This window comes from Mus musculus, chromosome 9, assembly GCF_000001635.26.
Source record: "Mus musculus strain C57BL/6J chromosome 9, GRCm38.p6 C57BL/6J".
Classification (NCBI taxonomy): Eukaryota; Metazoa; Chordata; class Mammalia; order Rodentia; family Muridae; genus Mus; species Mus musculus.
In genome coordinates, this window is record NC_000075.6 from 36,855,103 (window position 1) to 36,879,177 (window position 24,075).

Genomic DNA, 24,075 nt, shown 5'->3' on the forward strand with positions numbered 1-24,075 from the left:
CATGTGGGTGCCTGGAATTGAACCTGTGTCCTCTGGAAGAGCAGCTAGTGCTCTTAAACGCTGAGACATTTCTCCAGCTTTCTTGCTCCCTCCCTCCCTCCCTCTCTCCTTCCCTTTCTCTCTCTCTTCCTTCCTTCCTTCCTTTTTTCTTCCTTCCTTCCTTTTTTCTTCCTTCTTTCCTTCCTTCCTCCTTAGTTTTATTTTATGTATATGCATGCCTAGATGTATGTCTGTTCATAGCTTACATATTTGGTGCCCAAGGAGGACAGCAGAAGGTATTGGATCCCCTAGAACTGAAGTTACAGGTGATTGTGAGCAACCATGTGCCTACTGGGAACCCCTGGAAGAGCAGTCAGTGCTCTTAATTATTGAACCATTTCTCCAGTCCCCTCCAACTTTCTTTCTTCCCCTTCTTCCCCGCTCCCCAGCCCCGAGACAACATTTCTCTGTGTTAACAGCCCAGGCTGTCCTGGAACTTACTTTGTAGACCAGGCTGGCCTCAAACTCACAGAGATCTGCCTGCTTCTGCTTCTGCCTCCCTCGTGCTGGGACTTAAGGTGTGTGCCACCATAATCCAGATTTTTAAATTTCTTTTTTCACTTTTCTTTGGCATTCTATTTTGTTCTTGTAATGAAATTTTATCTATAACTTGTCACCTTTTTTGTTCATTTGGTTTTAAGACAATGCCTTACTATATAGCTTGGGCTGTCATAGAAATTACCATATAGACTAGGCTGGGCTTGAACTCATAGAGATCCACCTGACCCCAGCTGAAGTGTTGGGGTTTTGTTTTGTTGAGAAGGGAGTAAGGGGATCTCACTAATTTGCCAAAGCTATCTTCAGACTTTACATTTTCAGGTCTTTGGAATTACAGGCCTGTGCTATCATGTCCTTGGTATTTTTATAGAGCATTTCCCCCAGAGATCACATTGTACATTTTCAGTTATCATAGTCTACTTAGAAGAAATATTTTGCCTCTTCAGATAAAATCTGAAACTTGAAAGTTTATCTATTCCCTCCATTCATGTGCTATTATCATGCATTTTATTTTGATTTATATTTTATATTCCACAATACAAAATGATTTTTCTGAAAGAAGAAAAACAGATCATTTAAATTTATTCTCAGGGTGATCATTGTAGCACTGCAAAGCCAACAGTCAGGAGGTGAAGGCAAGAGGAAACTATGAGTTCAAAGCCAGTTTGGCTAGCATTTCAAGTTCGAGGATATATAGACATTGTCTCAGAATAGCAACAAAAGCAACCATTTAAATAAAACTCAAAAATCAAACAAATACAATTCTTGATATTTGACCACTTCTGGTATTCTTATACTTTTCAGTAGATCTGGTTTTTCCTCATTTCTTTCCAGTCCAAAGCCTTACACTGCCTGTATCCAGTGCCTGGAAACAATTGCCTCATAGATTCTGTCCAGATGTGTCCTTGCTGTGGCAGGAGGGCAGGATCCAACGCAGCTTGCTCCAAAAGCCTTGACGAGGCCTGATCTGTTGTTTTTCAGATGCATGTATAGTGTTTGTTTATTTAAAGAAAGAGGGGAAAATGTTTGGTCCAGGTTCTTGGCACCCAGGCTAGTTTTGAACTCCCAATCTGCCTGGCTCCAATCCCAAAGTATTGAATTAGAAACAAGGACTCAACAATCTCTGAAGCCTTTCATAGACTGTTGCACAAGGCTGAAGCATTACAGGCTCAGCATTCCTTTCTAGCTTCATTTTATTTGTTTGTTTGTTTGTTTGGTTGGTTGGTTGGTTGGTTGGTTGGTTGGTTTTTTTTTCGAGACAGGGTTTCTCTGTGTAGCCCTGACTGTCCTGGAACTCACTTTGTAGACCAGGCTGGCCTCCAACTCAGAAATCTGCCTGCCTCTGCCTCCCAAGAGCTGGGGTTAAAAGCGTGCACCACCACTGCCTGACACTTTCTAGCTTTATATTGCTTGGTGTCAGTCCTGATGCACACCTTTTCCTCAAAGCAAGAGGAAGAAAAGCTGCTATGGTCAGTTCCCACTCTGGGTCCATGTCTTCTTATCTCTAGGAAGAAGACCCTTGGGTAGATAGGGGGTCTTTGGGGGTGTTTGTTTGTTTGTTTGTTTGTTGTTTTATAAGAACCTCATTCACTTTGACAGCATGGAAATAAATGTCAGGTTTAGCCCACAAAGACACAAACACCAAGTATCGAGCTTGTGTATCTTTTTGAGCAGGTACCTTTGTCATCGCCACACAAGTAGCCTAGGAAGTGACTTTGATGTCTGTGTCACAGAATAGAAATGAGTGTCCAGATGCTGTTGTTTTTCAAATTCCCTCTCTCTTGTTCAATTAAGCTTTTTTGCTCAAAATTCTACCTTGGTTTGAGAGGGGGAAGTCTGGAGTCTGAAGGGTTTGTTCAGAAGTGACAGAAGCTGTCAGGGAAAGCAGACTCTGGAGGACTGAGAAAACAAAACAGGCTTGATGGATCCAGATCAGGGTGAAGCAGGACAAAGAGAGCAAAAGTCAAAGAAGAGGAAGGCCCGACAGTCTGGGTGGATGTGGTGAAAGCTGAGAGATTGAGCAGAGATAGCAGCTACACAAGGGCGGAACCGGGACTCTCCTGGGGTGCATTGTGTGTGCTGAGCCCTTTGTTTTGTTTTTTCCGTGGTGGATTTCTGAGAGCCAAGGAAATGCATGCTTATAGTACCCGCAACAGTGCTTTCATAATCCCGTAATTTCCGATCCCTTTACTTTATTCTAACAATTTAGGCCCAGACCCTTAAGCTTTGTGCCTGAGAGAGGCACACACTAGGCCTCAGTTGGGGTCCATTAACTGTTGAATAACCACTAGGAGCCTCCCTTCCCTACAAGCCCCACCCCCATGTGGGAGAAACTTGCAGAGGGAGATGATCTGGGTCAAAGGTGCAATGCTAAATTAGTGAAGCAAGTGCACTTGAAGTGAATTCAGAAAATGTAAGCAGTCACATTTCATGTGTTTGGTTTTGGTCTCCCGTGGCTCAGGCCCTGAACTCCCTGTGTAGTGAGAAATGGTCTTTGAATCTGGAATGACTTTGCACTCCTGATCTTTTGCAGCCCTTGTGCAGGCAGGCACCACCACACTTGGCCTTTTGCTGTTGCTTTTCAGCGTTGAGGGTCAATTTGCACTTACTAGACAAATTGTTCAACTGAACTATATAACTATATATATTGGAATATATATATGTATATATATATATATGTGTGTATATATATATATATATATATATATATGTGTGTGTGTATATATATATATATATATATATATATATATATATGTATATATGAACATATAGTTCCACTGAACTATAGTCCTAGGTCACCTTTTTATAGCTGGGGATGGGTCCAGGGCTTTATCACTGAGCTATATCCATAATCCATTATTTGTTTATTTGTTTTTATTTTTGAGAGAGGCTCTCACTGTGTAGCTCAGGCTAGTCCCCCTTAGCCTCTTGAGTATTGTAATTATAAGTAAATACCACATACCTAGCTACCTGGTGCATTTTCAGAGCCTTCATTTCAACCTGTCATATCTGAATTTGAATTACAGGCAAACATTGTTGTCAGGGGCTTATAAAAGTAATTCCAACAGAAAAGAAAAGCCTCCATTTCTCAATAAGAGCCACCCTTCTACCCCAGGACTGCCTGACCCTTGGGAAGTTCTGCCTTGTGACTGCAGCTGTGAACAAAGTGTGGCCCTAGGAGTTTTGTTCTGCCTGGTGGGGGAGCTGTGGAAACAAGCAGCTACCACAGGTGGCAGATTGGCAGAGATACAAGCATATGGATTCCGTCGCAGAAATAGATGCTGCCATCTGCCAGCCAGCTCCTCTGGTGGTCCCCTCACCGCCCTGCCATGCCCTTTCTCCAGGTTGAGAACAGATGGCGTTCAAGATACACTTGCTGCTGCTTCAATGCTGCTGCTTCTTCTTCCTCTTCCTCTTCCTCTTCCTCTTCCTCTCCTTCTCCTCCTCTTCCCCTTCCTCCTCCTCCTCCTCTCCTTCTTCCTCTCCTCCTCCTCCTCCTCATTATTATTATTATTATTATTATTATTATTATTACAATGTTCTGGTTTTAGGCAGAGATAGGAGAGGATAAGCATGGTTAGGCGGTACCAGCCAAAAGATGTTTTGAGGCCACATTACAGGATATCTGGAATCTCAACCAAGTGTCTCCTGTTAGAATAGGAAGAAATGTGCTTGGGAGGAGGGGAGCAGGGGACAGATCAACCAGCATGTGAGCTCTTAGAGACCAAGAAAAAGCGGATTGTGTATGGGAGGTGGTTCTCTGGAGGAGTTCCCTGGATGCCTCTTGCCAACCCCTATGTGGTTTTCAATTGGATTTCTGGAAGGAACTTTTTAAGTGATTAGGTGATTGAACATGTTCAGGATGTAAACATAAACTCCCGACCATTAACAATTCGCAACATGGCCAGAAAAGCCAGAATTGTTACAAATATCTTGCTGGATTTAGATGTCTTCTGGAGTTTTAATGGTTGTGAACTTCTAGACTCTTGTTTAGGATTACAGAATGTAGGGGCACAGGACAAATGAGTCAAACAGAGTTCCCCTTCAATGCTTTTCTTGGGCTTTAGTTTGTCCTCTTTTTTTCTTTCTTTTCCTTCCCTTTCTCTCCCCTCCCTGCCTCCTTCCTTTCTCCTTCATCCCACCCTTCTTTTTTTCCTTCCTTTCTTTTCTTAACGAGGTCTCACTGTACAATCTAGGCTAGCTTTGGACCTGTTGCTACTCTTCTGCCTTTAGAGAGCTGGGATTACAGGCAATCACCATCTGCATCTGTTTTTTTCTGTTGTTGCTTTGTTTTGAAATGGTAGATCTTGTAAGCCCAGGCTGGACTTGAATTTGCTAGGTAGGGATAGTAGGAAGGTGATCTTAAATTCCTGATCACCCTGGGACTACCTCCTAAAAGCTGCAATCACAGACTTGTATCACCATCCCTGGTTCAGTTTGTCCTTTAGCCCATGGGATATATCGATTCTTGCATTCTATACTCGCTATGAAACCACAATTGGATTCCAATGATAGACTGGCATTTTATCACATTCTTTTTTTTTAAAGAATTTTTAAATTTTTATTTGTTTTTATTTTATGTGCATTGGTGTTTTGCCCGAATGTACGTCTGTGAAGGCACGTGTCAGATCATGTAGTCACAGACAGTTGTAAGCTGACATGTGGGTGCTGGGAGTTGAACCCAGGTCCTCTGGAAGAACAGTCAGTGCTCTTACCCGCTGGGCTTTCTCTCTAGCAACCATTATCACAATCTAAAAGCTGTGACTACATGAACTGAAACAATCTACTCCTTAAAGTGCCCACTATGATAAAATCTGGACATTCCTTTCCCCTGCTCAATGGGCACTACTTAACGAATTGTATCTGCTACATGAGCTGGCTGTAGTGCCATTCACTGTGAGAAGGTTTCTGGATCATCCAAGAAGACCCTGCCTATGAGTTGAAGAACACTGCTGATCTGCTTGAGTCAGAATGATACTGCCTACCCTATTGTCTTCTTCTGGCCATGTCGGCAATGCCTGCTATGCCATGGGGGCAGATTTGGAACAGGATGAAATTTGGACTCCTCTCTACATTCCCTCTTTAGACAGAGAGAGGCTAAGATGGCCCTGCAGACAGTGTCATCTGATCTAGTCCTGCTGACGGGTACCATGTCATTTCTCCCTTCTACAGATTCATGAGAAGGAAGAAGAAGAGTTCAATGAGAAGAGTGAAAATGACTCTGGCATCAATGAGGAGCCTCTCCTCACAGCTGACCAGGTATAAGTGACACCCTTCCCAGGGCCCAGGAACCTTTTACTTTTCTGGAGAAAGGTTGACGAGGGCATCCAGGTCAGAAGAAAGATGTGCAGACTTGAGGTGCCTTGTTGATGAGTTCAGTATCTTTAATAAGAGATTAATTTCAGGCTGGAAAGATGACTCAGCAGTTAAGAGCACTTACTGCTCTCCCGAAGGTCCTAAGTTCAAATCCCAGCAAGCACATGGTGGCTCTCATCCATAGTGAGATCTGATGCTCTCTTCTGGGGTGTCTGAAGACAACCACAGCATACTTAATAATAAATAAATCTTTGGGTTGGAGCAAGCGGAGCCGGAGAGAGAAGGAAAAGTGTCTGAAGACACTACAGTGTACTTACATATAATAAATAAATAAATGTTAAAAAAAGAGGTTTAATTTCTGTTAATGCCTCAGTTTATCTCCTTACGGTAGATGTAGACTTAACCCCTAATACATGGGTTGGTTGTAGCAGTTGGTGATGATAGCCAGAGCCATGTTTACAGATTCCTGGCTTTAGTCCTATGAAGTCTGTGTAGATTTGCTTCTTTTTAAATTTAAATAAAAAATGGCTTGGTTTTCAAGACGGTTTCTCTGGCTGCCCCGACTGCCCTTGAACTTGCTCTGTAGACCAGGCTGGCTTCAAACTCAGAAATCCCCCTTGCCTCTGCCTTCCAAGTGCTGGGGTTAAAGGCATGTGACACCATGCTCAGCTCTCCATAGATTTTTGTGTGTGTGTGTGTGCTTGGAGCTTGGGCACTTAAAGTGTGTGTGTGTGGTGATCTTAAATACTCCTTTTTGTTTTTGTTGTTGTTTAAGAAACAGTGATAGGTGTCTGTGTGATTGATGTTTTATCACATTTTATAGAACCCTGAAAATTTTTAGCCTTCTAAAAGGAGTCTCAAAGACACTTCTTTGTGGAAAAAAAATGCCATGCTTCACCTTGGAGACTGATTCATTATGTTGTAGCTGTAGTGATTTCTCACTTAGGCAGAAGTGAGCCTCCTTAGTCATGTCTCAGTCAACAAATATTTGTTGGTGCTTACTGGAACTGACCACCCCACAAGCTTCCATGAGCTGTTCTGAAAAGACTCCACTGGAAACCAGCAGAGCCTGGAAGTGTGTTTCAATAGAGGTGCTTCTTTGTGCTTATGGCTAAAAGTAGGATTCAGTTTTTTGTTTTAATTCCTTTCTTTTCTTTTTTGAAAGTAGGATTTAATATAGGTAAAGAATAGGAGATTGGCCAATATCATGTCAAGAACAGGTGTGTCCAAGCTTGTAAACCCGGTGCTTGGGAGGTGTAGAAGGGTCAGGAGTTCCTGTCTAGCCTTGTTGCACGAGACTCAGTCTCCCAAATAGCAAAACAAAGCAAAATAAAAGAAAGACGCTAAGAGAGTTTTGGCTTTTTATTTGTTTCTCTTGTTTTGTTTTGGTTGGCCTGAAACTTGTTATGTAGATCAGATGGTCCTTAAACTCAACATATTCAGCAAGGCTAAAAGAATTTTTAAAAATATATTTATTTTTACTTTATATCTATATGTGAGAGTCTATACATGTTGATGTGTGGTTCCTGGAGAGGCTAGAAGAGGGTGTTAGGTCCCCTGGAAGTAGAGTTACAAGTTGTTATGAGCTACCAGGATGGAACTGGACCCAAGTCCTCCAGAAGAACAGCAAGTGCCCTTAACTGTGGAGCCACCTCTACCTTCACCTCTACCATCTCATGGCTGGCAGTTTTGATGGTGACTTGAAGGGAGGGAATGCACCAGCCCAGCAGGAAGAAATCTATCTCCAATTTGGTCTCCTGGCTTCCGAGGTTTTGAGCCTTTCACAACACTGCAAAGAGGCTGAGATAGCTAAATGTGCTGTGGTCACCAGACTCATCAAGACCCACTTCCTTGTGAGAGCTTGGCTTACTCTCTATGTGCAAACAGCTAATGCCCACAGTACCTCGCCCATTCTTTTGGTAGCATCTACCTTGACCCTCAACTTGTAGGGAACTGATCCCCCCCTAACAGTCAAGTTCAGAGCTGGGGTTCTTACTACTTTTTGCTCTCCAGAAATTGGCTGCCTTTTTATCATTTTCTGATCTTTACTTTTACTTTTTACTGGGTAGCTTCAGTTCCTGTCCAGGTGAATTCTGGAGAAACATCTTGTTTTCCTCCACATTAGGGGTTGTTCTGGGAATGTATGTGTGTCCCCCACCCCCCCCACCCCCAGTCTGTTACAAGAAGTGTGAAAATTAATGGACTGGGTTTTGTGTTATAGTTGGGCAGATAAAATATTTTCCCACTTAGAAACAAAACGCTTAGCAAACCGAAGTAAATGTTTACTTCCAGGCAGCCCTGCTTCATTTCCTGAAAGAGTAGCTGATTTCCAATAATGTATTCGTCTAAATGGAGCACTTGGAAGAGGTTTACATGAAAGTGCTTTACATTAAAGGCAGAATATATGCAAGCCTTTAAGTGGGTCTATTTTTATTATTATCCAATATTTATGAAGACAGAGAACAACCTAGGGACGTCGCTGACTACTTGAGTGAACTGGAACACCCCTCCAGGAAAGGACAGTTTGTGCTTTCTCCGTAGGTGATTGAGGAAATTGAAGAAATGATGCAGAACTCTCCAGATCCTGAAGAGGAAGAGGAGGTGCTAGAAGAGGAGGATGGAGGAGAAATCTCATCCCAGGCAGATTCAGTCCTGCTACAAGAGATGCAGGCCTTGACACAGACCTTCAACAACAACTGGTCCTATGAAGGTGAGGGCCCTGGGCCAGGTTCACTAAGCACCAAATGATTCCTTAGTGTCAGATACTGGGATGTTTTGTTTTGTTTTGTTTTGTTTTGTTTTGTTTTGTTTTGTTTTGTTTTGTTGGACAGGATCTCACTATATGAAGCCCTGACTGGTCTGGAACTCACTATGTAGACCAGTTTGGCCTTGACCTCACAGAGATCTGCCTGCCTGAGATTATAAAAGATTATGCCACCGTGACTGTGCCCTGCCCAGTTACTGTTTACATATGGCTATTAGACCTTGATCTCTGCTCTAACACAGACGTCTGCCAATCCAAGAGAAAGGCAGCAAGTTCCCAATTTGGTATCTGAAGAAAAGTCAGCATTTATGAGGGGAGGGGGGCGGGGAGAAGGAAGAATAAAATTTAAATGCTAAACAAGACTAAAGGACTGAACCACTGCCCAAATGCAATCAATGGTGCTATCATAAAACCAATGGACACACACACACACACACACACACCCATATATGGTAGGATAGGGGCTATAGTTCTGTGGCAGCGCATTTGCCTTGCATTCATGATAACTTAGTATCCTAGGTATAAGCTCCAGTATCCTCTGTGTGAGAGAGAGAGGGAGAGAGAGAGAGAGAGAGAGAGAGAGAGAGAGAGAGCTAGCAGTCTGCAGTCTTAGTGTTCTTTATGTACCATCCTCAAACCAACTTCACACCATGCCCCTCCCTGCAGACTGAGCTATCTTCTGGAGGTTAAGTGACTTATCCAAGTCCACAATTGGAGAAATAGAATTATAAACAATATCTCCTTGCCATTCAGAAAATCCTTTCCACAAAAAAATATGAGTAAGCATTAAATGAGAACAGGCTGCACATCCCAGGCAAGTCTCTAAAGGACAGCAAAGACTGAAAGGAATTGTACTCTTGTTATAAGTAAGTGGAGAGAACCCATTACCTTAAGTAGGCTTGGCAATTTGGAGTCAGGAGTCTATGCTTCCAGAACAGTGAGGGGTTAGGTCTTATCTTCCTTTATGGTTATATTTTGAAGCAGTGGCTCTCAGATCCCTGAAGAAACCCTTCCTGAACTGTGGGGATGGGAGGGTGCTTATTTAGCTATTAAAATTTTTATATGTATTTGAAAAGGACAGACAGAGAAACTCTAAGAGAAAGGTAATATGGAGAAGAAAACTCTCTGTCTCTGTCTCTGTCTCTGTCTGTCTGTCTGTCTGTCTGTCTGTCTGTCTCTCTCTCTCTCTCTCTCTCTCTCTCTCTGTGTCTGTCTGTCTGTCTCTCTCTCTCTCTCTCTCTCTCTCTCTCTGTGTGTGTGTGTGTGTGTGTGTGATGTTTAGGGCTGGGAATTAAACACAGATCCTTAGGCTATCGTGCACTCTATCACACTAGCTATACCCTAACATACTAGCATACACTCTAACACTGAGCTATACCCTCAGCCATCTTCCTTTTACTTTCAGTGTGGAGAGTGAAGATCTCATTTTCAATTTACACTTTTCCTATACATTATCAGGGGCAGTGCAGATAGCACTTGAAACCAGGGAAATTAACTCCAGAGTCCAGTCTTTTAATGCCTGTCTCACATTACCTCTCTAGCACAGATTTATAGTAATGACTATACAAAGGCTGGGCTGGATGAAGCGTGAAATGAAAATGCAATAAAAAATCAGCAGGTGTCTTAGGGATGCCTGTGCATGCTGAACTGCAAGAGGAAGCCTGCTTTTGCAGAGATGTTACTATGAAGTAGAGTGGGTAGTGGGGCTGCAAAAGAAGGTGTGTTTGTCAGGGTAACTCAGTCCAACTTTTACATGGAAGTGGCAAAAACTGAGACAGTGGAGCACCACATCCTGAAAGCAAAGCTGCCTGGCCCTAAGGAGATGAGGCAGGCAAGGCTGTGCCACTGCAGGAAGCCAATGGGATGATAGAGTGGGTTTGGCTGCCTGGCTGAATTCATCACCCGCCCAGTCAGGCCATTCTCAGGCACACAAAGGGCCCAAACATAGAAACACTCAGCAAAGCAAAGCGAAATGGCAAAAAACAGAAGGAGGAGGACAGCTTCAAAGAGCAAAACAAAGCAGGAAGTGCCAACTGAGTCATCAGATACCCAGGCTAGGCAGAAAAGAGAAGGAAGAGTGAGAAATAAAAGGTGCTCCTTAAATCTATTCTATGTATTAATATGCTTAATTGGTATGTGGCAAATTTATGTGTTTATGGGCTGCAGTGTCATTTGAAACATTTTAATACATTTAATATTGTATACAGTGTAATGAAAATATCCAGGTGACTGGCTTCTCTGTCATCTAATTCAAAGTAATTTCTTTCTTTCTTTCTTTCTTTCTTTCTTTCTTTCTTTCTTTCTTTCTTTCTTTCTTTCTTTCTTCCTTCCTTCCTTCCTTCCTTCCTTCCTTCCTTTCTTTCTTTCTTTCTTTCTATTTATTTATTATTATACATAAGTACATTGTAGCTGACTTCAGACACACCAGAAGAGGGCGTTAGATCTCATTACGGGTGGTTGTGAGCCACCATGTGGTTGCTGGGATTTGAACTCAGGACCTTTGGAAGAGCAGTCAGTGCTCTTACCCACTGAGCCATCTCTCCAGGCCAAGTCATTTCTTTCTAGTGGGGTTTCTCTCCCTCTCCCTCTCTCCTTTCCCCTCCCCTCCCCCTCCCCCTCTCTGTCTCTCTGTCTCTCTCTCCCTCTCTCTCTCCCTCTCTTTCTCCCTCTCTCTCCCCCCTCCCTCTCCCCCTCCCCCTCCTCTGTCTCTCTGTCTCTCTCTGTCTCTCCTTCACTCTGTATTGCTAGGGGTTACACCCAGGGCTTCCTCCATGCTAAGTAAATGTTCTGCCACTGACTGCATACTCAGACATGTGTCAGGAAGATTTACAATCCTTTCTGTTCACTGGATGTGGTAGCACATACCTACCAGCATTTAGGAGATGTAGGCAGGAGAGAGAGCTAGAGGTTATCCTTGGCCACATATTGAGACCTTGTCTCAGAAAACAAAATAGCAAGGGTGGGAAAGATGGCTCAGCATTTAAACGCATTGGTTGATCTTGCAAAGGACCCAATTTCAATTCTCAGCACCTACATGGCTACTTATACTTACCATTTGTAAGTCCATTTCCAGGAGATCTGATGCCCTCTTCTGGCCTCTGTGGGGTACCATTTCCACACAAGTACAAGGTACACAGGCATACATGTAGGTAAAACACACATACGTGGTATTAAAAAAATGTTCTCTATCGCTTCCTTCCTTCCTTCATTTCTTTTGTAGGAGTACTTACTATGTAGATCTGGCAGTCCTGAAACGCTCTAATATAAACCTATCTTTGAACTCACGGAGCTTAACTTGCCTCTGCCACCCGAGTGCTAGCATTAAAGTCATGTGCTATCATGCCTGGCTCTCCTACCCTTTTTGAAATACTCAACTGATGGTGATCTAAATCTATTCTATATCACTCAGCCCTAAGAGACAAAATGTTAAAGGTATCTATGTCTGTAATCTCTGGTTCCCTTTCTTTGTCTCAGGAAGTAACCTGCTGGTTGATAAGGCTTCATTTTTTCACCGCCTTTCCCAGCCTTCCCTGAGACTCCCATAGTGTAGAGTGTGGACTGAGGCATAGGACCATATGCCCTCATGCCATGTTCATTTTGTGTGATCTCTGTCTCCGTGACTTCTCAAGAGAAGACACTACCCCCTGTATCAGCATATCCCCCACTAACCTCTTCTATGTGAGTATTACAGAGACAGGGGACAGATAGACAGAACAAGATATCAGAGCCAGGCATGCACCTTCCTTCATTGGACACAGAGTTCTTGTGCTTCCTTTTGGAAACATCTTTCCCCTCTGCCTTCTAAGTTGGGTCTTCTTTTCTGCACGTGATATAGTGCTTCTTTCCTCCTGGCCTTTCCCTTAATTGTGTCAGTCTTTCAGAGACTGGGAAGGGGCCCTCTCCAAGACCAGTTTCATCTCCAGCAGGTCTGTGCCTGTCTGTAGGTATCACTTACGAAATCCATCTCCCTCTCTAGGGCTGAGACACATGTCTGGGTCTGAGCTGACAGAGCTGCTGGACCGGGTAGAGGGTGCCATCCGTGACTTCTCAGAGGAGCTGGTCCACCAGCTGGCCCGCAGAGATGAGCTGGAGTTTGAGAAGGAAGTGAAGAACTCCTTCATCACGGTGCTCATTGAGGTTCAGAACAAGCAGAGGGAGCAGCGGGAACTGATGAAGAAGAGGCGGAAAGAGAAGGGGTTAAGCCTGCAGAGCAACCGGATAGAGAAGGGAAGTCAGATGCCTCTCAAGGTAGGTGAGCAACCAGAAGTCTAGGCACAGCCAGCCTTGAGCCCTAACTGTCACATGTCCTGATACCTACCCTGCAGTGGACCCCGAAACAGTTACTGGGTAATAACTGTGTGCAGAACTTTGTGACAGGGCAATGGGGTCAGGAAGGGAGGGAATGCCACCTTTCTCGCTGACTTCCCAGAAGGCCTCTGGTCTAAGCGAAGGACATACTGATTAAACATTAAGAAGTAATTAGATATGATCTGTGTTCTCCAGGCTGGTCCTTGAAAGAATAGACCAGGGTCAGTATCTCTACCATTGGCGTGTGCTATTGTCCAGCCTGGTCTCTTTGGGGTAGGTGTAGGGTATTGCTGGACTAGTTGAATGACTAGAAATGACCAGATGGCTCATTGGTTCTTGATAGGGTGAAGTCCATAGTGCTAGCTAACTAGCTTTTTCAATGCACCTTTGCCTAGCTCTATCACAGACCTATTGAATTAGGCCTGGGCTATGTACCTCTTGAAGAAAAGTTTTCCTGCACCAGGCTACTTCTAGAAGCCCTACCCTTTCTGAAAGCTGCATACTCTATTTCCCACTAAGATCTTTGCATCATAGTTCTTCAGAATTGTGCAGCCATGTCTTATTTATCTGTTTACATGATACAGGATAAAATGAGGAAGTCTGGGGATGGCAAAAGGGCCTTATAATCTTGAGGGACTTATCCAAATGAATCTCTATGACTGCTATCTATTCTTGCTCAAATTTTGGCTTCTCTGTGCATTTGCCAGTTATCGAGGGCAGTGTGACGGCTGATGAGCATTGAACAAGGTCATAGAAGTCCCCGGGGTGGTGACATTGGGCCAGGAAGCCTTTGCCTATCTTTAGTGTATTTCTTCCTTAGCGCTTCAGCATGGAAGGCATCTCCAACATCCTGCAGAGCGGCATCCGCCAGACCTTTGGCTCCTCAGGAGCTGACAGACAGGTATGTGCAGCCAGTTAGCTCCTTTATCCTTCTAGACAGCTAGCAGCTCATTTCCTCATCAGAGATGAGAGTGATAGAGACTCACCAGAGTTACCCCAAAATTTGGGCCAGCATGAGGTTTCCTAACATTTTCTTTCATTTGTAAGGAAGACAGAGGTAATGTCTTTCCAAGGTCTTTTGGATGGCCAGCTGAGCCTATTCCACCGATATTGCCTCTTCAACCTCCAGCTCTGACTATAAGTCTAAGTCACATGGTGGCACTCTCTTGTCTCCATTTTTCCAGTAAATTTTGAAGCAAGTAGTGAGCTTTGAAATACTACAATGAAATAGCCAAGGCAATTAACTTTAGAAAGAACAAAGTTTCACTTATTTATTTTTATTGGGTATCCTCAACTGTTTGGCATTTGGTAAGGTGATATCATGTGGGTGTGTTTGTAGTAACAAGCAGTCCCATGTCAAACTTGACAGAGAGAAGAGACAGAGACAGAATGAGGCTGGGAACCTAAGAAGTCAAGAGAGAATACTCAATATCCTTTAAGGACATCATAAGGATCTCCCCTGGGTCATGCCTCTAAAAGGACCATAGTGCGTTCCAGTACCATGACCCTGGGGAACAAGGCTTTATATATGGATCTTTGGAAGACACATTACATTCAAACTACTGCATCTGTGGTGTGACTTACACTTTTGGTTATTAAGGCAACTGCCTCTTACATGCTGTGATCTGTTGCTAGGTCCTCAAAGTGCAGAAGTGAGAGGTCCTGGGCCTCCCCTTATGGAGTACAAAATCTAATAGACTTGATAGTGTGTGCACTGTATGTCTGTGTGTGTGTGTACAGTGTGTGCACTGACAACTTTGAAAATGTGGAATAAGTGATCCAGAAATATATATGCTGTTGTAATGATCAAGGCTGAATCTTAAGTGTTACAACTGTATGACCATAGTCTAGGAAGACTAGGAACATCTAACCAGCCCTCCCTGTTCCTGGGAGAACCGAGGCCCAGAATCAAAGGCTTCATTGCCATTGACAGGGCCCCAACTACAATTCCAGGCCTGTTGACTTTCTGCTTATTGCCTAGGGCTCCCTAGGAGCCTGACAAGATCTCTGTGACCTACTGGTCTTTGATGCCCACTGGCTGGGTACCTCGGAGCTTGCTTTGTTGTAGGGGGCAGCAAATTTGACAATCAAGATCTCAGGTAGATATGTCATTTTGACAAGAGAGAAATAATTTCTTCCCAAATGGCACTGTGAAGAGTAAAACTGTATATACTGCCCCAGCTATCATTCAGGAGGAGAAATACTCCTAGAATTCTAAGAACTAAAACGACTTTAGCATATTAAGAATGCAGGAGTTGGGACAGTGGAAGTTTCCCCCATTGATACAGGAAAGCTTACTTTTGAGATATACATGAAGACATGGAAGAAGGTTCTAAAGTAAAAGTGTTACCCAGAATATGATGAAAAGCTTGGTCCAGATTCAGGTTTCCCACTGTGCCTTGACCCAAGAGGGACCATGACTCATGCTCTGCATGCCCTGTTTGTCTTGGCAGTATCTGAACACAGTCATCCCTTATGAGAAGAAATCCTCTCCTCCCTCTGTGGAAGACCTGCAGATGCTGACAAACAGTGAGTTCCTCCTTCTCCTCCTCCTCCTCCTCCTCCTCCTCCTCTTCCTCCTCCTCCTCTGCCCCAGACCCAAGATGCCATCTCTCCTCGACTGAACACCTCTTGTTCTCAGTTTCCAGATTTCTTTAGGATGGCTTTGCATGGGGCAAGAATTTCTGCATATTGTATCCTCTTCAATGAGCCTTAATTAAAATACTCTGCTGTGGTACCCACGTTTTTTGTTTTTTTGTTTTTTGTTTTTGTTTTTGTTTTTGTTTTTGTTTAAGGGTGGAAAGGCACTAGAGGGATCTGGCAGAGTTTTCTGTTTTCTGGACAGCTCCCTGGACTTTGCCTTCTTTACCTGGTCTGTCCATACCTGGGTCCCTTGGAGCAGAGAGCTCTGTTTGTGGGTCCTGCTGTACTTTTAATGTGAAGCAAGGCTTTGGGTGGAGCAAGGGCCCTTGGAAAGAATAGAGTCTAGTTTTCCTTCCAGGAAGTGACTACTTCTTCCCTTTAGCTGCTTTGTTCTGTATTAATAAATATTCTGAGCTGAGGGAGAAGCAACATGGAATAGAGTGTTTTTTGTGGGTAGAATCTATCTACCTATGGATATATGAAACAGTACAACCCCCAAAACACCAGCTTCAAGTAGCAGTATCCATTTGGCTCTCTTAAGAGGAGAAAAATCCAAACTGAGACTTGGTGACATACTCAGTGGATCAGATAGAAATCCCATTTTCTAGGCAGCTAGGCCTGATGAGCTAGGCTCACAAGGCTACTCAGCACACTATGACTGCCCTGGAGGGGATGGGCTAGCTCAGGGCTATTGGTGAGGTTAGAGGAAGGGAGAGGGGCTTCTGCTTATACTAAGAAGACAAATATCCCCCTACCATACCCATCCCAAAAAGTGAAGAAATGCTTCCTTTTTATTTTTTTAATCCATCTAGAGAACAAAAGCAGATTGTGCAGCAAACATGTCTTGCCAATGTCCATACACACCATTTCCTTCCTTCCTTCCTTCCTTCCTTCCTTCCTTCCTTCCTTCCTTCCTTCCTCAAAATTTATTTATTTATTATATGTAAGTACACTGTAGCTGTCTTTAGATGCCCCAGAAGAGGGTATCAGATCTCATTACTGGTAGTTGTGAGCCACCATGTGGTTGCTGGGATTTGAACTCAGGACCTTCGGAAGAGCAGTCAGTTCTCTTAACTGTTGCACCATCTCTCCAGCTCTCTGCTCAGATTTCTATATTTGTATAACTATGCACTGAGGTTTGTTTTTCAGTACTATGGATTAAACCTAGAGACTTGTGTGTGCTACCCAAGAGCTGTGCCCTCTGCTTTTCAAGCTTTGAGACAGGAGCTCACTAAGTTGCCCAGGTTGCCTTTGGACTCATTATGAAACCCAGACAGGCTTCAGATTTGCTATCCTCTTCCTCAGCCTCTAGGGTTACAGGTTTGTACTACCAGACCCAATTATTTTATAATTTTATGTGCACAAAAGTTTTACCTGCATGTATGTACATGCACCACTTGTGTGCCTGGTGTTGGTGAAGGCCAAATGAAGGTATTAGATGCTTTTGAGTTAGAGTTACAGACAGTTGTGAGCTGCTATGTGGACACTGGGAACTGAGTCTGGGTCCTCTGCAAGAGTTGCAAGTGTTCTTAACCACTGAGACATCTCTCCAGCAACCTCCTACCCACTGAATTTTTTGTTTGTTTTGCTACAGAGGCTCTCTGCTAGTTGTCCTGGAACTCACAGATATCCACCTGCCTCTGCCTCCTTAGTGCTGGGATTAAAGGTGTGTGTCACCATACCCGGGCTGCCATTTTCTTTTTTTGAGACATGTTTCTCTTTTCTTTTTCTTTTCCTTTTTACTTTATTTCTCTCTTTATCTTTCTTTCCTTCCTTTCTTCCCTCCCTTCCTCCTCTTCTTCTTCCTTTTCCACCTCCTCCTTTTCTTCTTCTCCTCCTCTTCTTCCTCCTCCTCCTCCTCCTCCTCCCCCTCCTTCTCCTCCTTATTCTAGGTTCTCAATATATAAACAGCCTCCTGAGTGTTGGAATTTTAGGTGCAGACTGATATGCCCAGCCATAGATTTTATTTTTTAATTAATTTAAAATATGTATTATCATTTTATGTGTATGAGTGTTTTTGCTTGCATGTGAATATGCCACATGTGTACAATGCAGAGGTCAGAAGAACAACCCATGGAATCTGAGTTACACAAGCTGTAAGTTACCATGTGGGTGCTGGGAACCCAACCTGGGTCTTCTACAAGAGCTCCCATGGTACATACAGCTCAGTGGTAGAGTATTGCAAAGCACTCACAAAGCTCTGCAATCACTGTTCACTATTACACTACACACACACACAGACAGCATCTACAGGTGCTTGGGTTTTCACAGTGGTAAATATTCGAAAGATAGTGTGAACAAAATTTAAAGGTTGGTGTATGCAAAGGACTTACTCACGCTCTTGAAAAGAGGAAGAACTATTGTTCACTTGTCATCAATCCATATCTAGAAAGTTAGTGAGATTCTTCTCATTGTAAAATAGTTTTATATTCTTCAATTCATTAAAAAATTACAGGGCCAGTGAGTCAGCTCCATGGTTAAAGCATTGCTGCTCAAACCTAGAGACCTGAGTTCAATCCCTAGAACCCACATAAAGGTAGAAGGACAGAACCAACTGTAGATTGCACTCTGACCTCCACATGGGACTGATGGCCCAAATGAACACTGTACATGTGTGTGCGCGCGCACACACACACACACCTCTTGAAAGTGAAGTTGCAAATGTTTATGAGCCAACACGTGGGTGCTAGGAATTGAACTCGAGTCTTTTGGAAAAGCAGTCACTGCTTGGAACGATTGAAACATCTTTCCAGCCCAAGGTTATAAAATTTTGTAACCTAGTTTTAAAGATTTATTTTTATTTAATATGTGTGCAGGTACCAGAAGAGGCCATCATATCCCTTGAAGCTGCAGTTACAGGTGGTGTGAGCTCCCAGAACAGCAAGTGCTCTTAATCACTGTGTAATCTCTCCAGCCCTCCATTGAGAGTTTAATTTTACCAGTCAACATTTTGTTAACACTCTGTGTCTTCTAATGAGTTGACATTTTATATTACTTTTAGAGCATATATTTTTATTTTCCTGATTTTTTGCAGATTCTTGTGTGATTCATGAATAATAGCTGTTCTCTTTTCTCTGCTCCTTGAATCAAGGACTCAGGCCAAAGTCTAGCTAATGTGATCGGACCATCCATACAAATGCTTCAATTTATAGGTCAACTTAGACACATATTGTCTAAGTAGAGTTATTACATTTTTAACACAGTCTTCTTGGAATGGCATTTGATCTGCTCAGGCTCAGTTGCAAAATACTCAACCAACTAAGTACACATGAATTTGCATCTAAAAATACCCACAGAGACAGCGGGTAAAGGCATTTGCCACCAAGCCAGGGTTTGACCTGTGTTTCATATCTGAGACCATATGGTAGAAGAAGAAAACTGGCTTCTCCAGCAAGTTGTCCTCTGACGTCTACATGCATGCCTTGTTATACACACCCACCCACCACAGTAAGTGTAATTAAAATTTTTTAGATACAGCATCAAGCAAACAGAAGAAACCAGGATTCTCAGCATCTAATTCAGTTGAAATGACTGTATATCCAAACACAGAAAGAAAACAAAAACCCTGGTAGAGTATAGGGTTTGTTTTCTCTTTTCTTTTCTTTTTTTTTTTTTTTTTCTTTCTCCTTTGGCCTCGGCTGGTGATTTATGTTAGGTGATTCTAATATGTTAGAATCATGTTAGGTTCTTTTCTACACCTGGTCCTGACTCTGTCCAAGTTTCATTACCCAGTCTTAAAACCAGGACAACATGGCAATGGACCTGGGGTCCCACCCTTGTCACAGTTGTCCCTGACTCAGGGTCTGCTGATCTTCACTGTTCACTCTGCTTATAAACATGAAATATGTACATTAAGGAGAATTAGACCATATAGAAACATGTCCCAGAAGAAACATACTCCGTGATCTCACACTTGGAACTGCTTAATGGTTTCATGTACTGTTCTAGATTTTTCTGTGTTAGGATATATTTGTTATGAAGCTAATATATGTTCTTCAGCCTTCTCTATTGATAAGACTGCTTTAGACATGTAAGTCTCCCACTTTAATAAGGTGGTGTAAGACTACACTGACTGGTACGCTGTAATCCATTTACAGAAGCTTGATGGTGAAAGAGTGTGTTGTCAGATACTTTTGTTGATGCTAAAAATGAGGCTCAGATACTTTCTTATGGAATTTTCCCCAAAGTTGACTTCAGTAATGTAAGTTGTAACATTAGAACATGTTATTTTGTTAACACAAAAGCATTTATTTGTTTGGGAACAGAGCATGGACCTTACTAAACCAGTGTCCTATCATTGAGTTACAGTCTCACCCTCGAACATACAAATTTTAAACTGTTATAAAAATAATTCTTAAAACTCCTTAGACTTTAAAAGTTTTCCTACTGTCTATTTTTTGTATACATCAAGGAAATATTTCAGCAAGAGCTGTGTAGACTCCCTGAGAGTCCACAGTCCTTTAGGTCGGCATAGTCTAACCCTGTAATGGGCATTGCTGTGACCTGCATGGTTTGGGGGGTTGACCTGACTCGGGTAATGAGGAAAGCAGAAAGGACAGACACACAGACAGAAAAGCTGGGATTGGGTAGGCCATGTGCTAAAATGGAGATATAACAGCAGAAGCCTGGAAACTCCATACATTAATTTTATACATCTTAGTTGAGGGGGTCAGTTTATTGTAGATAGCTGAACATGGATGGATGAGGTTAGCTGATCTCTGTAGGAGAGTAGTTTCAGGTTGCAGTCAGTGGAGGGAGGAAGATATGGCTAACAGTCCCTGTATACATTGGTTTTAGCTAAGGGTCAACCATTTATAACAATCATACTCAGTCTTGAGAAAGGCTTTGCTGTCCTCCCTTCTCCTGAGCCTCATCTGGAGAAGGCTTTGCCATTTCCCTGGGTCTGAGGCTTCAGGGCCATTGAACTGGCTGACTATACTCTTTCAACAATACTCATTCACCCAGGACTTCATTTCCTCCCCACAGGACATAACATAGAATAAAGGTTCATTAGATAAACTTCATCTGTGGCCAATAAACTGGAGGTGAGAATTATTGCAATAACATCTTTTATGTGAGTAGAATATCCTTAAGGACAGTTTCATAGCTGGGCATGGTGAGGTATGCCCTTCGTGCTAGCACTCCAGAGGCTGAGGCAGGTGGGTCTCTGAGTTTGAGACCATCCTGGTCTACCTGGTGAGTTCCAGGCCAGCCAGGGCTACAAAGTGAGATCCCGTCTCAAAAAAACAAAACAAAACAAATAGCACAGTTTTATTAGTGATTCAGCAATTACTATTAACATTTAGATATTGTTTTGGCAAGTATTTATTTTTGTTAAAAATACGTGCTTGGTAGATGTATAGAAAGTGTAGATGATCGAACAGGGGAACATTTAAAGAAGTCAGTGGTAGATCCACATTGCAGAGACAACCCTGTGGCTCCCTGGGTGTATTCTTTCTCAACGTAAGATTCTGAATTTTGATAGAAACTTGTAGAGTGATGTATGAATGCCAGGTTTCCTCAAATCATTTCTCTCTTGCGTAGGGTGGAAACTGTCTAGCCTTAAAATTAAACTTCATACCCTTATAGTGTCTTGGCCCATATCTCCCTCTCTCTCCTTCTCTAGTTCTCTTCGCCATGAAGGAGGATAACGAGAAGGTGCCTACTTTGCTAACGGACTACATTTTAAAAGGTGAGAGCAGCTGCCCTCCTCCCAGAACAGAAGGGTCCTCTGAGTTCCTGCTCAGGCTGTGGAGCTCATGCTGAAACTCTCTTGGAGCTCCCACACCAGGCCGACCAGGCAGTAGTCACATACACCACATGATCGTCATGAGGGCTTTGAGGTCATGGGTGTTACTAGCAGGTCTGAAGAGATTCTGTTACTTCAGGTCACCACTGTGAGTCCTCATGAGGAACAAGATGCCAACAAAGGACTTACTGTGGAGAAATATGATAGCTCTTGCATCATGTCATTTTTGGTTGGGAAAAACAAAGCCTGAAAATAAGTTAAGACTTTCGGTACTTGAAAGGAAAATGATGTCATGATTAAGTTCGTCTCTTCATAACTTTTTATGAAAGAGAGTACTAGTAGACACCCAGGGCTCATTCATGCCAGGCAAGCAGTCTTCCATTGAGTGACAATTACTGTTCTGTGCTTCTTTTTGAACATTGACCATGGAATTTTTCAGTGCAGGCAACAGAAAGATGGTTCTTATCTCCCAGCTTCATTAACTCACAGCCAATCCTTTTTAAACAGTTTTTATGTATATAGTCCCTGAATGTTTGTTCACCTTGTGTGTGCCCAAAGAGGCCAGAAGGGGGAGTCAGTTCCCTTGAGACAGGAATTACAGACCTAGGTCTTCAGAAGAGTAGCCTGTGTTCTTAACTCTTGAGCCATGTCTCCAGCCCACACCAGTCTTATAAAGTCTTAACCAGGAATATTGTTTTGAAGCAAATTTCTGTTAGTATATTTCATCCATAAATATTTCAGTGTATATTCCTAAGAACTGGGCACATAGCCCCAATGCCATTGTCACAACTAAAGAGCTGGGGCTGAGACCCTGGGGTCCATTTCCAGAACAACAAAGGGGGGAGAGAAAAGGCTACAACTACAAAATTAAGCATACTGAGTGGCATTGGTGACCTAATCACTGTACGGCTCACCTTACTTTCTCCCATACAATGATTTGAGTTTATTTGTTTACATTAGGACCTGATGAAGGTCCATAAAATTTGATTATCTATCTCCTAAGTCTGTCTGTCTGTCTGTCTGTCTGTCTGTCTTTATGTCTCAGTCACTCCCACCCCCACTCTCTACTCTTCCTCTCTTTACCTCTCCACCTCTCCTCCAGGATCCCATGCAGACCAAGATGGCCTCAAACTCTCTCTGTAGCTGAGGAAGACCTTGACATTCTGGTCTTCCTGCCTTCACCTTCCAAGTGCTGGGATCAGCACGATGCCCAGCCTATAATGTACATTAACAACAACAACAGCAACAGCAGCAGCAGCAACAACAACAACAACAACTATAGCCTTCCCTTTCCCCTGTCTTCCTTCTTTTAAATTCGTTTGTTAAGCTATAGAATATCTTTGTCCTAGAGTCTTCCTAATTTCAGCCCAAGGTATAATTTAGTCTACTCTCTGTCTCCTTTATTTATTGTAACTAATGGAACAAGAGGCTTGATCAGATCCAAGCTTGGGTCTTTTGCCAAACAGACATAATGAGTATTTGTAGGACCCTGTGAAGAACACTACACTGTCTGCATGTGTCTTCTTTTAGTCTGTAACTGGCCATTGATGACAGCACACTGTCTAGACCCAACATCTTATGAATTCTTGCTCCACATTCATACAAAACTTAGAAGAGTTGCAGGAGGTTTATGGAACCTGGTTATGAAATCCCAAACTGTACTCTTTCTATGGGGATCAGGGGGATTAATGTTAAATTTCAATAGGAAGAATTTAGGTTAAAAATTAGAAAGAACTTGTGACTCTGAAAGACTTTGCAAGAAAAGAAGTTTTTCAAAGAAGTTTGTAGAGATGAGTTATGTGACATTGGTGAGCAGACATGTGACCTGCTGAAATGTCAGTGAATTTATAAAAGTAGTTAATATTTACGAAGCATATTTTACAAGTCTCTCAGCAACCTACGAGCAGCTTAGGTATATCCTAGTATGTGGGTGAAGAACAAGAATGGAAAGGAAAGGCATTTTCTTAAAGCCACAGAGTTAGATCCATGGGCGGTGGAGACTACAGTGCTTGATATTGTAACGGACACCTGTCATTCTCTTCTGTCCTCAGAGGGATGACTCAGGGCTGCAGTCATTGCCTGGTCCTCAGGGTAGCTCTCTGCTCAGTGTGATCCCTGCATGACCTCTCGCCTCTTCTCGTTTCAGTGCTTTGTCCAACCTAACCTCATCTTTGGAGCAGCCTCACTACAGGAGGTCACTGAGCAAGAAAGTCATTCCATCGCTGGGATTGCATGACACCACGTAACCTCCGGCGTGTATTTAAACGTGTATAGCTTAACCTGGATTAAACAAGAGCAACTGCGCGCGGGATCCTTTGCTGTTGGCTTCTAGTGCTAGTAATCATTGGATGCATGATCGGGCGCAGGGCCAGAGATTCTGCTCCCTCTCCACCTGTGTTGGGGAAGGCAGGTGCCCTCACCACTCATTATGTAGTCTGGCTCCAGCCCTCAACCCAGCTTATACTCTTAAGACTAATTTTGAAATAAACCTTCATTTAATTAATATTCTTCATGGTTTTTGGAGAGTGGTGTCCATTGGCTCTGTGTTCCAAACCCTTTAGGGAAATGATGTCCAACTGTCCTCAAATGCTGGTCTGTAGCCATGGCACTGATGCCCTGTGGTGGGCACTGGTGAGGTCATGTGATGTAGTAAGGTTGCCTATTCTACAAAAGGAGGCTATCTGTGGTCTCGTAAGTCTCCACTGCTTGGAAATGTGTGGTACAAACTAGATAGTCTGAGGATAGGAAGAGATAGAGA

The 24,075-nt window shown here is 43.0% G+C and overlaps 1 protein-coding gene across 8 annotated transcripts in view; it reads left to right on the forward strand.

Moving 5' to 3' along the window:
- Positions 1 to 23,824, forward strand: part of Fez1 (fasciculation and elongation protein zeta 1 (zygin I)) — a 57,529-nt gene extending 33,705 nt beyond the window's left edge. For 6 of the 8 annotated variants that reach the window (NM_001357610.1, NM_001357612.1, NM_183171.5 and 3 more), the window contains 7 exons: positions 5,710 to 5,796; positions 8,395 to 8,563; positions 12,594 to 12,865; positions 13,746 to 13,826; positions 15,379 to 15,454; positions 21,195 to 21,260; positions 23,464 to 23,822. In NM_001357610.1, the coding sequence (NP_001344539.1) occupies positions 5,710 to 5,796; positions 8,395 to 8,563; positions 12,594 to 12,865; positions 13,746 to 13,826; positions 15,379 to 15,454; positions 21,195 to 21,260; positions 23,464 to 23,480 (768 nt within the window). In that variant the 3' untranslated portion in view covers positions 23,481 to 23,822. Of the gene's footprint in view, positions 1 to 5,709; positions 5,797 to 8,394; positions 8,564 to 12,593; positions 12,866 to 13,745; positions 13,827 to 15,378; positions 15,455 to 21,194; positions 21,261 to 23,463 lie in introns of all 8 variants that reach the window. The other 2 variants (XM_030244292.1, XM_030244293.1) reach the window with 1 other exon arrangement.
- The last annotated feature ends 251 nt before the right edge of the window (positions 23,825 to 24,075 follow it).